The sequence below is a fragment of the Cloeon dipterum genome, chromosome 4, assembly GCF_949628265.1.
Source record: "Cloeon dipterum chromosome 4, ieCloDipt1.1, whole genome shotgun sequence".
NCBI classification, from domain to species: Eukaryota; Metazoa; Arthropoda; class Insecta; order Ephemeroptera; family Baetidae; genus Cloeon; species Cloeon dipterum.
Window position 1 is genome coordinate 18,410,584 of NC_088789.1, and position 16,272 is coordinate 18,426,855.

The 16,272-nt window shown below is 43.2% G+C and overlaps 1 protein-coding gene across 5 annotated transcripts in view; it reads left to right on the top strand.

The window, feature by feature from the left end:
* dpy (dumpy) overlaps positions 1-16,272 on the top strand; it is a 122,226-nt gene that overhangs the window by 21,032 nt on the left and 84,922 nt on the right. For all 5 annotated transcript variants that reach the window (XM_065489588.1, XM_065489587.1, XM_065489591.1 and 2 more), the window contains exon 3: positions 14,656-14,851. In XM_065489588.1, the coding sequence (XP_065345660.1) occupies positions 14,656-14,851 (196 nt within the window). The remainder of the gene's footprint in view (positions 1-14,655; positions 14,852-16,272) is intronic.

Genomic DNA, 16,272 nt, shown 5'->3' on the forward strand with positions numbered 1-16,272 from the left:
AAGCATACAACAGCGAGGCGCAAAAACGATCTTTTTCGCTAACAAACCGCACGAGAGACGGCACAAAGCGAGCGTCCACTCAGCGTTACGTGATGTCTAACGACGAGAGCGAAAATCGTAGAAAGAAAGCAAACAAACTCGCGAATTGAATAATCCCGAATAAAAAGCCGCAGGGAACTGTGAACCTGTTGTGTTACCATAAGAATGCGGTGCACCGACAAAAGTTGTGCTGCGGTGATTCTATTTCTCTAGAAAAACTCGTGCGATGAGCAGTCATCGTCGCATTTCTCGCGCCGCGGATTTTATTCAAGTCATGCAAAAATATTGCGCGTTAAATTACCATTCTCGAATAAAGTAAGTGTTAATTGCGCGAGGCAAGTGCTGCAATTTTCAGCAAGCACCGTTTTCGTTTTGTTGGGGAATTGAGCAAGAAAGGAGACGGTGAAAAGGGTGGGGCCGCGGTATTCCAGTCGCAAGCAAGGACGACAACTATAAAGGGTTTTTCTCGTTCGGGCGGCCGGGCGGACACACATATATTTGCAGCTCGATCGGTTCTTACTTCATGTGTGCAAAATCGCCTTTCATATTTGCTGCCGGCGCAGACAATGAAAATCGGACCAGTCGTGATTTCTGCTGCACGCGGCGCCGTTCGCCGAAGCGGTCGTTTATCAAAACAAGGAGCAAGGGGGATAATAGACCGGAACAAAAGAGATTTGGTTGGAAAGGAAACAATGCGCTGGACCTCTTACGCTGTTGTATTAGAGTGAAAGAGAGGAAATTACATGCACGCGCTGATTTAACTGTAAATCTGCGAGAACGCCTTCACAAAAAGGCGTCATTAAGCGAGGCGGCAACTCTTATTACCGTAAAACAAAAGAGTGTTGGTTAACTCGGTGCAAATTAATCCAGTGCCGATTTATTTTCAAGTCTTTTTGCTAATGGCCGTGTGTAGGATGCAGCGAATCTCAAGGCCTTTGCATGCCTGAAACACAGAGGCCTTCCGCTCGAAATTGCAAGCGGCGTCATTAAAACGTTTAAGGATGACCAGCCTTTACGGCGAGGTGCCGCAAAAGGTTTTAACTCGATGTACTTTGACGGTTGACCTCCAAATCTACAAACGCTCCGAGCACATATAGACACATCCCACGCTGCCGGATTCCTCATCCATCAAACTGGCGATTTCACGCCGAATTTTACGAGGAGCAGCAGGATTTGGACTGGGCGGAGACACAAATTTATATGGCTACGTGACAAATTAATCACAACTTTATTATTTGAATTTGGTTTATTGCACGATGTAGACCTGCGTGAGAAACAACTGGGAATTTTCCTCAGTTTCAGACATTTATTTATTTTACAAATTATACAGAACTCATTCCTAGAACAGTGCTGAGAAAGTTTTTCACTCATTGTGCTCTCTTAGCAAATTCTATAAAAGGAAACTGGAGATTGATTATCACAAACACAACGTCCATTATTCTTTTGGCCAGCACCCAACAGCAAAGCATTCGTTTTTTCCTTGGATTCATCTGACGTCACAATGAGAAGATCCCCTGTGATAAATATTCAATTACCGAAATTTTCGTCCCAGATCTGATATTATCGTCAAATTGGATGCAAGCCTTTTCATTCGGGAGTGTATTGAACTGACCTTTTCATATCGAATTCCAACTCGTTCCGAGCACATAGGCAAAGGAGTCACTGCTCCTGGGCTGAGCGTGTGTTTAGGGCAAAAAGCGACGCTCGAGTGCGTCCATCATCGCATCTGCATGCTGTCTCTCTTTGTCGACGAAATCTAGAAGCAGCACTATGAGAGAACAGATAGATAATAATGTGCTTCAAAAAGCAATTCAGTGGAACAGCTTCTCGTTATTCCCGACGAAACCAAAAGTTCGTCTAACAGAACGAACGAATTGATACACGGATAAATAGCGCCGGGAATTTTCCAAATCACTGCACATCACGTTTGTTCACTCTTACTGCTGCGGTGGCTGCCGATCGAGAAACAAATCATCGCCGAGATCATGATTTTCCAGTGAAATGCGTGCGGTGTAAAGTTTATTTTACATTATGATTTATTCGAGTGCGCTCGAGAGTCATCAACCCTGGCTTCATGCGCCATTAACGCCAGCATCATCGCAACACAGCCTAAAATTTATGTATTGACGCTGATTAATCAGACTAATTGGACGAACCGTATTTCGGCCAATCAGAACGGGTTGCGTGCAATTTTGCCTGCGCTCGTTAACTCCGAAACCGCTCCTGATGTAATGAGTCGTGCATGTCTGCATGCGGTAATCCGCTATCTAGGAGTCTGCGGAATCCTCTGCTCTTGATTATTTGTAATGCGTTCAAACATGAAAAGCCATTTAGTTAATTTATTTCCAACTCGACAGATTCTCCGCATCTCATGATAAGATGCAATAAAGTGCACACATATTGAAATAATTATCTATAACATTTTAAAGTGATGACGCTCTATTGTAATTATTCCTCTCATAAATGCACTGGAACTCTCTCAAAGTGCATAAAACGCATGCTAATGAGATCACACAAAGCACAATAAGCAAGCGTAAATCAACGAGAGCGTGCGCTGATCGTTTTCAAGGATTTCGCACAGCACAATACAGTAATAATGATCGCGTACTCATTCAACCTACAGCGCGATTCATGCACTCGTTATATAGCTGATCCATTATTCACGTTCTTTTTCAATTGCATGCAGTGCATGTTTATAAAATATTATATATTAGAAGGGCAGATGAATTGACTTTCAGCGTGATGCTGCCGAAATTTTACACAATTTGCACGGCTTCACTTGTACTTTCACCGAATTTGCACCTATTGCTCGAACGAGAAACGAACAATGCGGTGAATCGGGAACATCACGGACTTCATAATTGGCCTCATTTGCATGTCGTTTGTATTGTGCCGACTTTTACTTGACTCACTTTAACGCAGCGATGAAAACATTGATAAAGAAAATATACAACATGATTTTTATTTATGAAAAAAGAGCACTGTCCATTTAAAAAATATGAAATCCTGGCTGAACGTAATATAAATTGGCAGTCACAGACTTTTTTGTTCAAGATTTTCACTGCCGGAGAGCGACGCATTTTATAAATTCATGGTTAACCAGCTCTTTATACGGCCTCTCAAATTGAACCAGAGTTTTCCGCCACCCCTGCTATGTGGTCACTTAAAATTGGAAGGGAGCTTTTTTGCGGACAGATATATTTTATTACGAGACACACTTGTCACTGATTTCATAAAAACAATTTTTTTAAAAACTCAGTCTTGTCTGTAATAGACTTTCTGTGTTTAATAAAACCATTTTTGAAAATGAAATCGCAAATGGTGGGTCACATTTTTCCTTAATCCTGTAAATATAATTACGTAATTGAGGTATAGTTTAGCAGTGACGTAAGCAATGTGCTCGTCATCAATTGTTTACGGGTTTTCCGCACTGCTATTTACCTTCTCCGAAATTCCTGACAGCACAGGGAAAGGTTTGAATGGAGATGCACCTCGTGCACGTCTAAAAAAGGAAGACGCGCCTCTTACGTAAGCAGTATGCGTCGCGCGGTGCATTATTGAGCAAAGAGGACAACGCAGGAGGCAAAGCGCGTCTAGAAAGTTTGTTTGTGCACACCGAGCGGAATACTTTATGTCATACGATGCAAGCGAGATAGGCAAAGAGCATAAAGAGCTGGCTGGCTGGCTGGCGCGGTGCCGGGTCGTCGGTCGGCCGGTAGGAGTATCGCAGCCTAATAAGGCGACCCGGGTAGGCGAAGGCCGTGCACTTTTCTCCGCGCGCGGCCCACACACACCCTGCCTGCCGTGGGCAGACGTCGCCATTTCAGCTCGGCACTCTCCCTTTTAAACATCGCTCCACATTTTTCATCCGCAGCATCCACAGCGGCGGCGCCGAGGGTGTGGTGCCCACCAGAAGGCCCAGCGCTGAATCACCCGATTGACTTGCGTATGTGCGTGGTGCGAACGTCAATAATAAAATAATTGAGCCACTCTCCGATCAATCAGAGCTGCATTTAATCGCATGGATTCTTTGGTGCATTTGGGTCAGCCTTTCCAATTGATGGCCTACGCGAATTTTCCTAATTTGCGAACTGGACTTGATTTCTGAAGGGGCCTTTGTGAGGTAGTCTGACTTGAAAACTCTTGGATTCTTCATTATTTGCAAATGACAAAATCTCAGAACATTTTTTCAATCCATATAGCAACCAATAAGTCCTATTTGGAAAAGTAAAATCAAAACCATTGTTTTTTAAAATCACAAATAAGGATTTTATTCCTTTGAAGCTCCAAAACTCGCACGAGCGCCACAGACTCTAATAATTTTCCTTGTTTTATTTTATTTTTATCGCTAAACATATTGTGCTCGAATTCGATAAATTAACCTCCAACTTAAACGCAGCATTTTTAAGATTGGCCTTGTGAGTCAATGAGAAAACCGGACGAAGTGTAAATTGCAGAAGCATCTAATTTTTTGCCATCACGCAATGCAACAAAGGCAATTTGCGGAGAACAACAAGATTCGCTGTCAACACGGGCAAAAAAGCCGAGCCACTCACTTAGCCATTAATGGTGCCGTACCGCAAAGCGTACTTTGGTGAAAATAGACTTGTTCACTCACTCTCTGCCACTGACGAAGATGCTCTGTTGCAAATTATCTCTCAGTGTAGATCGTGGGAGCTGATTTATTAGTGGCCGCGCACATCTTCTTAAGTGACTCTCTACATAGAGTGAGGCCGCGTGGCTTCGAGATGGGTTACAATAGATCATCTAGATTTTTTGCCCCTTTATCCACTCGCACACTCGCACACCAGTCCCGTTTAATTGCAACGAAATGCCCGCAGGCACAATTTTTACCTTCACTGCAAAGCATCACCAGTACCTCTCTATATATGCACTTCAGAGCGCAATAAATCTTGCATTTTATGCTACAATTAGCTTGCCATAAGCGATTCGAGGCCTTTCGATCCGGCTTGCACACAAAGAAATATATAACGACCTGCAGCCGGTTAATTGTGCTAGATTATTGAATTGATAATCACACTGCCGTCAAGAGTACGCCTGCTCAGTATGCAACCAGGCCAGACCAGCAAACTGCACACTGGTCGCTGCGTTTCATTAAACTGTTCGCGTGAGAGTTTTTAAGTACAGTATAACCGCACTCGTTAATTAATTGAAGCCTGCCTCGCTTAATGACCATAGCGGGCGGTGTTCGTTTGAATATCATCCCGTTCCCAGCGCAAAACTGCACTTTGCCAAAAAGCCGCTTACACGCAGCTCGGCAGTTAAAAGCTTATTTGGAGCGTTTTCCAACATGCCAATTATTGCGGCATCTGTTCCGCCGCCTGCGCTGCGCCTCTCCTGACAAAATTTCAGCGGGAGCTGAAAGGGACCCTTCGGTTTATGTTTTGGAGAACAAAGGGAGCGAGAGAGAGAGAGAGAGAGAGAGAGAGAGAGAGAGAGAGAGAGAGAGAGAGAGAGAGAGAGAGAGAGAGAAAAAAAGCCCTCGTGCGTTTCTAAAACAATGCACCGCCTTGAAATGAAAAGACAGCGGCAGAAAGAAGAACAGTATACACACACACACGTAAATGCATATAGCGGACCCTTCTGGATCCGTCAATGTAGGTGGCGCACGGAGGAGGAAATTTATCTCCTGATGATGGATATAATAATATATAGTATGAGAAGGAGAACATAGAGAATGGGGTTTCTCAGATGGGAAAATAAATTATTGCACAGCAAAACAATGGATTCATCTTACCTAGGGTGTGTTGCGTGGGCAGATGGAGATTATTTTAAACATTTCCTGGGCATTTCAATTTTGGTAATCTATTTTAAGAGTGGAGGCGAGAAGTTAAAAAAACTTATCTCTTTGAACTCTAAGCTGTACTGAGTATTTCCAAGAAATAGCATGCGCCTTCGACGTTTTTATCTTTATGTATCTTGAGGGCCCAGGCATCCATAAAGATAACAAAATGGTTTTAGCGAAAAAATAATTAGCATACATCCATCCCACACTTGATTAATTGCTTCAGCTTATCAGCATAAAATCTAGCATTCTACTTCTCACTTTACCAACACGTAGGAACGGTTTCCGGAGCATCTTTTCATTTTCATCCTTCTCTCTCTGTCTATTCTCCCTTTGAAAAAGCAAAACAATGAGTTTGCATAGTCGAGCGTTGCCGGTATGCGCAACTACGACGAGCTAGAGAGTTCAACGCACGACGCGATTTTCTGCCAGAAATTCTGTGAGCGAGGGCCACACACGAGAGAGTCTAATTCACACTTTTGGGGGAAAAGAACTCTTTTCTGCATCACGCACACCAAATAATAGAGTTTAGTACGCTGTGTGGTTGCCTGCGGTCCCTCGATGCAAAAACCAACTCTTGCTTAATGATCTATAGCTAATCCACGGCCAGCAAAAATTCGTTCACATTGTTCGCGTTTGATTATTGTCATTACGCGAGCGTAATGTGAGGAAGACACCGTTAATTTTGCCACCTTTTTGACGAGACGCGTCCGGAAGATTATTAAAAGTTGGGCTAATGAAACCATGATGAGTTCCCTTCGATCCTTGGTGTGCTTCATAATGATCACATTGTTAAGTCAAAAATTACCTCAAGTTAGATTCTCATACAAATCATAGTACGGATGTTGGGTAGGGAAAACTGATAAAAAACCGGTGGCTTTCCTCTCATTGTGAGTAATTTGTTTTAAATCTATTCAAGATTACAGTTCTAATTATTTATAATTTTAAGAGACAACTAATTTTAGGGGAACGATATTGAGAAAATATGAAATTGGACACTCGCACAAAATCTATTAACAAAGCATATTGACCTTCTTAGCAAAAAACGCTGCGTTTAACAATCGGTTACGTGAAGGCAATTCAAAACATGCGAGCCAATTTGCAAACAAAACAAGAAAAACGGCTTCTGACTATGTTCAAATTGCACATTTTGAAACAAGCATCTCTTGCAAGCATGACGAGGGGGAATATTTATTCCGGCATGAAAACAGTCAAGAATGCTTTTTTTGCGATTTGCTTGTTTCGAATGCGCCGGGAGTCCGTCTCATTTTCGCTCTCGGCATGCCAGTCATGCATTTTTGACCGCCGAAAACGCAGAGCTGGAACGACGGACGCCGTCAGCAAAGAAAAGACACACACAGACAGCAAGGCAGAATTTTCGTCGTCTACACAGAGAGCAAAGCATTTAGGGTTTATTCACCTGACGCGCATTTTTGGCCACGCGGAAGCAGTGTCAAGTTTGAGTGTTGTGCAATCGCAGACTGACTCAATTTGGAGTGCGGTTTTAAGCCATGATTTGTGAGATTTGCCTCGGCACGAAGCTCGCGAGTAAAGTGTTTAATTTCTTCCGTGTGCCGAAAACCTCCACACTGCATTCGCAGAACTGACAAAGAAGATCGTGCTCGCTGAAGATTTTATCGACACTACAAACTCAGATTTTACGCTCCTGGTACAGCTCAGAATTTAATTTAACGACTATTCAGCCGGGATTTTGATTCCCAGGCTAATTGGACGCGTCTCCTTAACAAATTCCAAAACGAAACGAGCCATTGTCCATTAGCACCATCTCGCATTATACTTTTTATCTGCCGTTTGATTTATTCAGCGCAGCCAGCGTTTTGTTTGCCCCTTTCCGCATCGTGTTTGTCAAGCTCCACATTTGTGAGCACGTTTCGTCCAAAATTTCACCAAACATTTGCATTAAATCGGCCTTTTCTTCTTTGAACAAAGACGCAATAAATCCACACACGAGTGGTGAATCAGCAAGTCTGCCACGGAGGTGTGAATAATTTTTTATTATTTTTTGCCCGCTGTCACCAATCCAACTATTCCGCAATATCCTCAATTAGTCTTGCTCTGTCCGGAATTCATTTATTTTATTTCCCAACAACCGATCAAATTGAGAACAAAGATGCTGTAAACGCTTCTCGCAACTGGCAAATGGAATCTGCTGGCGCTCTCGCCAAATAAATTAAATGTTTGTACGGAGCGCACAGTTGGTAGGCGAGCTAATAACTGAGACATTGTCAACAGAAAGGACATTCTTTATTGGAATGTTACAGCTCACTTCTTTTCTCGAGAAGATGCGCCTTGTAACGCACTCAGTCAGATCGACTTTCGCTCTTTACTGGAAAAATGAGAAGACAATGTGCTCGCGTACCTGATGCTTGTTTTTCTTGTTTCCCTCACTGTCAGTCGTTTAGTAAAAATAAACAGCCAGACTTGACCAATTGAAACCTTGACCCAACAAAAACGTGCTTCTTAGAAATATGATATTTAATTGATATCATCAAAAATGTAATATTTTTGGAGAGTACGAAATCATTGAATCTTCCCGAATGGCCTTCAAGGTGCAGGGAGCACCAATTTGTTTGCTCTGTGGAAACCTCTCAATATCAAAATCGTGCTTTTCTCGCTGGCAAGATGAACAAGATGGAAATAATCGCTCTTCACGCCTCAAAATCCACTTTGCTCGCTCGAATCGCGAAAGTATGCAGTTGATTCGATTGTGATGCCAGCCACGAAATAAAGGTGCAGAAAAGGGGCAAAAAATTGTTGTGCTATGGCTTGGGTGCGCGCGGAATATTATTATTTCCCAGCACAATCGGAGGGACGTGTCAGACTGCTGTCAGCTCGCAGATAATACGCGCGCATTGATCCAGAGAGAGGCCGCCGCATGCGAAACAAAAAACACTTTCCCACTTAAGAGTTCCGTGCTGGATGGCTAGCCCAAGAAATAATGTGGATGGATTGTGGTCTGTCCTCTCAACTGGTGCGGTGTTAGCGACCCCGCGGGTTCAAATTCTGTTCGACTCAATTTTGACGAGAGGAGTGAACGTGATAAAGCATTGTGTTGGTTTATGCCCGCGCTGATCGGCGTCTCGCACGGTGAAAGTAAATTTGGAGCGTATGTCATTCACATGAGCACAATACGAATTTAATTTAGACAAGCGATTGGAATGCGAGTTGAGCATGCCGCTCTATTTGGAAAGATACCTTATAATTAATCAATTTTGGTCCTTTCGACAGTTCCATGTTGGAATAAAGCAATAAATTGTAATTCGAGAGGTCGAATGGTATTCCGGACACTCCCTTCTCCATTTGGAAACTCCCACAATATTCACGATGTTATCTCTAAAATCTATCTTTTGCAACTTCTCGAATTTCACTTTTGCGCTGCCAGATGGGCATTTTGCTTCGTCGTACATAATGATTTTTGCCAAGTTCGATGTAGGTCGTTCACTCGGCGAAACGCACACACGTTATTGACCACGCGTGTGTGTGACGTTGTTGCTGCAAAAGAAAATAAAGACTCATTTTCCCAAGTATCATGCCCACAAACACGGAGCATTAGTCAGACGCTGCGATTTTTCAAGAGCTTTCATGTCTCCATATGGGCATAAGTGAAAGCGGGCGCGCGAAGAGCATCTTCCTCTGCGCCGCGACCTGTCAACGTTAAACGACGTGCGTTTGCCAAAGAAATTCCAGAGCTAGGAAGTCGAAAAAGTGAGCAACTAGGCTCTCCTTTTTGAGAACACGGATTTTTTGACAAGTGGGTCGCCTCGGGACATTACGCGTTTCATTTCCCATTTGGTCAGACCGCAAAATAATCCCATCCAGCACGCACAGCTGGATTTTCGTCGCTTATCGTACTTATTTCTAATGTGTGCTGCGCACGAAAAGCATTCGAGCAGATTGAAATGAAAGAAGCGCTGAATTGAGAGTGGCGAATCGCGCAGCGTGGAAAAATTCCGAGTGGCTCCACTGACCTTGTTCCTACTTTTCATCATATTATGAATTTTGTTACGTGATCATACTGCTTCCCAACGGAAGCTGCCGCGGTGCGTGCGTTTGTCTGATTGAAAAGCCACGAAATTCCCACTAATTGCTGACCCACTGTTTTGCGGCTTACCAATTGATCTTCGGCCTCATTCGAATGTGAACAGTGCATTTTAGAATTTACCTGATAGCAAAAAAAAAATCAAAAGTATTCAAGCACTCCACATTTTAATTGAAATGACCAGCACAAGACGAATTTCCCTTCTCCAAATTCCGCAAATATTTAAAGGCTAATTAATGTCAGCAGCATTCACAAATGACCTTCTGTCACTATTTCTTAATCAAAGTCCGCAAATAATAATTCCCCGGGTCCAAAAAAGGAGGCGCAGGGCTGCGAAACGATACGATCGAGTGCGCGGGTTGAAATTAAACCTTCCGTGGCGACAGCCGAAAGCAAAGTTCATTCATTTGTGTTCAGTGTGTATTTAAATCGACGCAGCTAGGGCGTCGTTCGCTCGCTCAGAGCACCACCGTTAAAGTGCTCTGCGTGAAGGTCGCTCGAGTAAACCCACAACCGGCCTTGGTCGTCCCTCCAGGCCCTCCGCCACCGCTGAGCTGATCGAGTTTTAACACATGCAAACTTAGATAGCGTCTTAGAAATAGCATGAAAATTCATCAACACCAAGCAGTCAATTTATATTCAGGCCGTAAAAATAATGGCACGTAACTGACTGAGAGAAAATGTCTTGATAGTAAATTAGCTCCCAAGAAGAATCTGAATAATAAAACGAAAGAATCAAGTTTCATTTTTATTCCTCAATCTTGAAAATATGATTATGCAGTTGCAAAAGCCGCAAAACCATTACAAGCAGAAGCAGATTCTCATTAAACGGCAAAACCATTGTTTTCTGACAGCCGTATCAGCGGGCGATATCTATTCTGCACACCAGACCGCAGAAGATTTATGCAAATCGTCGCCGTGAGGACGCAATTATGCTCCAGAATGCATCTCTCTCGCTCTCTCCCGACATCCACCTGCGCATCCTCTCCGCGGAGGGGAATATTCAAATTGGACACGCTCGCTTTGTGCGGTGTTGCGCGCAGCAGAGGCAATTTATTTATTTATTGTTCCCCGAGACGAGCGCGGCGTGGAATTTCGAGCGATTTTGTAATTTCGGCGCGGCAGCAGCTCGTGCAGCTTTTTATTGCTCTTCTATACGTGTGTAATCTCACTCTCAGATGCCCCTGCGCGTTATATTGGAGCATTGGCCCACTCCAAATTACCGGCTGCTAGTGTTAATTATATAGAAAACGACTGTGATTCCGCCGAGAGTCTGCTTGTTATTAACCAGCAAAGCATAAATCTCGCGAATGCAGCAAAATTTTGAAAGAAAACGTGGAAAATAAATAAACGCCGATGGACAGGTGTTTGTTTCGAAGAGAGAGCGTCGTGATATTAACATTCAAGGCCGAACTTTTCCAAAATAATGCAGGAGAAAATTAGTGCGTGCACTTTAAGAAAAAAAGATTTATGGATTCGGAGAAAAATGGTTATGATTTGAGCTCTCAGCAAGGGATCCTCCTGCGCTAATGGCAATGGATAAGATCGAAATTGAAAATCTTTACTTTCATCAGACAAATTACTTTTCTGCTGTAGTCCATTACTGTGATTAATCCGTGCAGCCGCGGTCAAGTTCTCACATCCGAGCATGTGGACACATCCTCTTAATGTTCTTCTCAAGGGAACGAGTTAACCCTTTAAAACCGATTTCACGGTGCCTAATTTATGCGTCTACGCAAGAATGACACGACAGAAACGTAGCGAACATCCCTTTTTTTAAGAATAACAAATCTGACATCACACGCACGCAAAATTTACAATTATATTTCACAAAGAGTTTCCGGCATCTCACAATATTCTTCAGAAAAATGCCCAGTGCAGTCGGTGATGCGTGCGCTGGGAAAATGCATTCGCTGCACGTGATGCACTTGAGATGCTGTTTTGTGCCACAGCTCACGGTGAAGAACAAGCAATCGGTTGCGTAATTGCTCAGGCGAAACAAACACAATTCCGCCGGTGTTCCAGCTTTTTTCCGTCGGCAGCGCAGGCATCAGCAGTGTCTGCCGAGCCGAATAAAATAATCAATCTCGGCGTCCTGTGTTTCCACGTCAGCTGCTGGATGCACATGAAATACATCCTCTTGCGCAGAAGATTCCTCACGATAATATGCAAATGACGGGCGGCCGCCGACTTTTCTCTTCAGGAAAATCGAGTCACCTGGTAAATTGTGCGCGCAGCGTCTTTTGAGCAAACTGAGTAATTAAGGAATGCTGTCCGTTGCCATTAATCAAAACAAAAGAGACTAATGGCGTGGCTGCATCGGCGCCTGTTGTGCGAGAATTTGCAGCCAACATGTTTATTTGATGAAATGCTTATTCAATCCATCATTGCAATCAACGCTTCAAAAGGTCACCTGCAAAAGATTTTTCAAAATCCAATTGTTATTTTGCTTTTGGTTTATTTTAAAAATACTATAAACTTTCATACAAATAAATAAATGTTTTAATCGCAGACAAAAATCACATTCCTGGTTTTCATGCTTTCGGTTGATTTGAGATGCGAATTTTGTTGCTTTTGCATCATGCTGACTTAACTCTCGACTTTACGAGCCAATAAAACGATTTGAAGGAGCTGCTGCAATTATATGGAAAATAAAAACGGATGAGATAATGTATCTTATCCTGCTGTCCGCGGTTGAGCAAAACATTTCAATGCGTTATTAAATTTTGCTTCTGAAAACTCGCAAGTAATGGACGAGCTTTGTTGAAAGAAGTGTTGGCGGTAATTCGAGTTAATTCTCGCAACATGTGCGCAATTATGGGACCTCTCGTCATTTGCACAATAATGGTTACCTGTATACGCTGCATATGTGCACGCATAACGGGCCGCAACCCACGGAGATTGCAGCTCCTCTTTAAGCCAGATAATTCGTGTGAAAAAGCGGTTTTAGTTGCTCGGGCCAATTTAAGCATTACGTCAACCAAGACTTAATTTACGGGATTAAAAGTGCAAAGCCGGACGGAATTCTTCTTCGTGAGTGCTCCCCACTAATAAAAAGGAGAAATTTGGCGATTTTCGCGAGTCCAATAAAATGCTTCTGAGAGCATCTGTTGGAGCCTGTATAATTATTGCGGGAGCAAAGTCGTCACTTTTTATGGCCCATCGTTAAAATGATGAGATGGTGCGTTTCGACGTTTGAAGGCAATTCTCACCCGCTTGGCTGGAGATGCGCAATGTGAAGTTCAGTCTCGTTTTTCGGTACTTTGCTTCACAAAGAACGCCATACTCAAACACGCTATAAATCTCCATAACAGGATGCATAGACAAAAACGTGCGAATCCAGTTAGGATTTATTTCTCCCAGCCAGAGGAGAATAAATTAGGCAAATTCGGCTTTTGTTCGTTCCTTATCTCAGTTTTCAGCTCCTTTTTCGATACATAAATCAAATTTGTCTGCATCAAACTACGCGGAATTAATTGCAAAGCACCGTTATATCGGTTGAAACAAGCTGCAACTTTAGTGCACGCATACTGCAAAATAGTAATAACACGCGTGTCGAGCTCAAACTCGTCGGCCTACCCGCTCACTTGGAAGATGAATAGTAATTAAATTCAGATTCACATTGCGCAAGTGGCCATTCAGCCGCCCCACGTAATTTTCTTTATTCCTGATGCTCTCATCGCAGCGGCGTTGCTGCAAAAAGCGAGGCACTTAAGCGTGTGGGTCTGCTGGCCTGCCGCGAGTCAACCTTCTTTATTGCGACCCCTTTGATTTTCCTCGATTATTTACGCGCGTTGGTCGCGTCCTCCAGAGGTTGTTAGCCCTTGATCCGGCCTGCTCAGCCAGAGTGAGATCACTTTGGCCATTACTCATCTGCGCAACTGCTGCGCGGCTTTTGATTCAATTTTATTTGCTCTCTCTCGTGAAATTGCTCTGCTTGCATGACATGAGCATAACCGCTAACTATCCGCCTCTAACTCGAGAAAATTACACGTTGAAGCGCCGAAACTGTTAATGAAGAGGAGATTAGTTCCCCCGCAGAAAGCATGTTACGTAAGAATGATGTTACGTACTTTTACCAACTTATGCTCAGCGAAAAATAGTATTTAAAGTTGACGGTACTAAGCCCCCACGCAATTGCACAACATGAAGTCCTGGTCTTCTGCCAATGATTCACAATCTCTCGCACGAGAATTTGATAGAATGTCCTTCAAAGGTTGTCTAAATCCGTGATAATCTTATTGTACGCGGAGGATCATCCCGACCTTGGCGAGATGCACGAAATGTAATTACGGAGGCCACTTGTTTGCATTCCCAGCCGTTAAATATCAATCAACATTATGAGTAGATTCTTCCTTTCTTGCTCCTCCATTGCGCCGTGTGTAAAAAAGTCTCGCTTTGAAATTGCTGTCCAATTATTTCATCTTTCTGCCGCCCGGTGATGACTCAATCCAACACGTCTCCGTTTATAATTGGAGAAAAATATTATTACTTCAATTTACTCTTCGGCAGAGCCTATAATTTTGATTATATGTATAACATGTAACAAAAGATTGGCTCTGATTTATGGATCGCCTGTTTCGAACGAGATGAATAACAATTAATGGCTATAATGGCATTGATCTGGCGAGGAATTCGCGGACGTATCGGATAATCGGTGCTCCGGCCAAATAGTTTAATCACTCGCCAAAACAACGCAGATTTTCACTTGGCGTGTATACTAATTTACATTAATCGTTCTTGATTGCAGGCGAGTAGCCAAGGTGGAGTAGGATTTGGAATAAAACGAGAGATCTTCTTCCTGAACCTGGAGGATGGCTACTTTGGTTGTCAGGTCAACGAGTCAACCACAGTGCTGCAACTCTTTGAGTTGTCGCATTTGTGCGACGGGACTCCGAATTGCTTCATGGGCTCTGACGAGCTGAGCAAGGAGCTCAAATGCACAAGTAAGTACACACATTTTTTCGCGTGAGAGCGTCGGCCCTTGTGGGGTTTTTGAGCAATGAATAATTGAGTGTTTTTACGTCAAATATGGGATTTCGAGTGGAAATAGCAGAAAATTGCGGCGTTAATTGGCGTAATTCGGGCAAAAACGGAACGCGCTTGCACTTTTATCGAAGTGGGAAATCTTTCGGCGCATGACTTGGCGTGTTGATAATTCCCGGGCGACCGTGTAATTTGGACAAACTACCGCTTTTCTCTCATCCGTCCGCGTGTACACTCTTTTGATCTTATTCTGCGCGTTCACTCCACGCGGCGGCGGAGATAAAAATTAAATTGGACAAAAAGCAGCAGAACTGTAAATTGATAATTACAATGAGTGGGAAAAGTTTTCTTTTTTGGCCGAATGTTAGTGAACCCGGTGGCTTTGACAAGCCATATTGTGCCCGAAGAGTGAAAAGAAACTCTGTTTGGTCATCGCCTAACGGTCTTCGGAGAGTAAAAGGAGTCGCGGGAGCAAAAAGCCAGTACATCACGTTCGAGTGGCCACCGGATCCGATTCAATTTGGTCGTTGAACGCAGCGTACGAATAGTGTGGAGTAATGGCCCATTGTTACTTACGTATGCTGATGAGGTATTTGATTATTGTGAAGCAGAAGCAGGAAGGAGACTCAAAACTGGAGACCGTTGCGTTTCATTCATTATAACAGAAAATGTTTCAGACACTGCTCATTAATAAAAAACAAAATTTCCAAGCGCTAATTAATCCTCTGTGAGCACGGATGTTAAAAACTGCGCATTAGCGCTGTACTAAAATGAGAAGGTTAAAATGCATCCTCGTCATTGTAAGCCGGCATTAATTTTCCATTTTGTAAAGCAATCAACCTTGATTTTCGCATTCGCGATTCAATTAATCCATTTTCGGCTAAAAACTTTCATTCTCAAACCTCGAGACAGAGATGAGCATTACCTTGAGCAGCAATGAAAAGGCATGATATCATCTCCTTTTGAAAAATCTGCGTTATGATATCACACGGCTCACGTCCATCCATCCATCATCTTCTCGCGCGAGGAAAAACATTTTGCGTCGTGCCTGCGAGGACGAGCGACGGTGTGCTGACTGCGAATCTCATGCACACACACACTTTTCAATTGAATTCGTCAAAATCCCGCTGCGTTCCTCTTGAAAACTCTTTCTTGACCCCCGCACAGCTCCTCGGCGGTGAAATTATAATATCTGACTCTGCACTTATGGCGAGATGTCAAGAAAAATACAATGCGCTTCTCTTTGATAACAAGAATCTTGAGCCAGAGTTTCGGTATAGTTATAACTGTACGTGAAGTTTCAATAGCTGCGCATGGGAGTTTTCTCTGCGACTCTTCGGGATTACGTCAGTGCTTTTAGATTAATTTTTTGCCTTGGAAA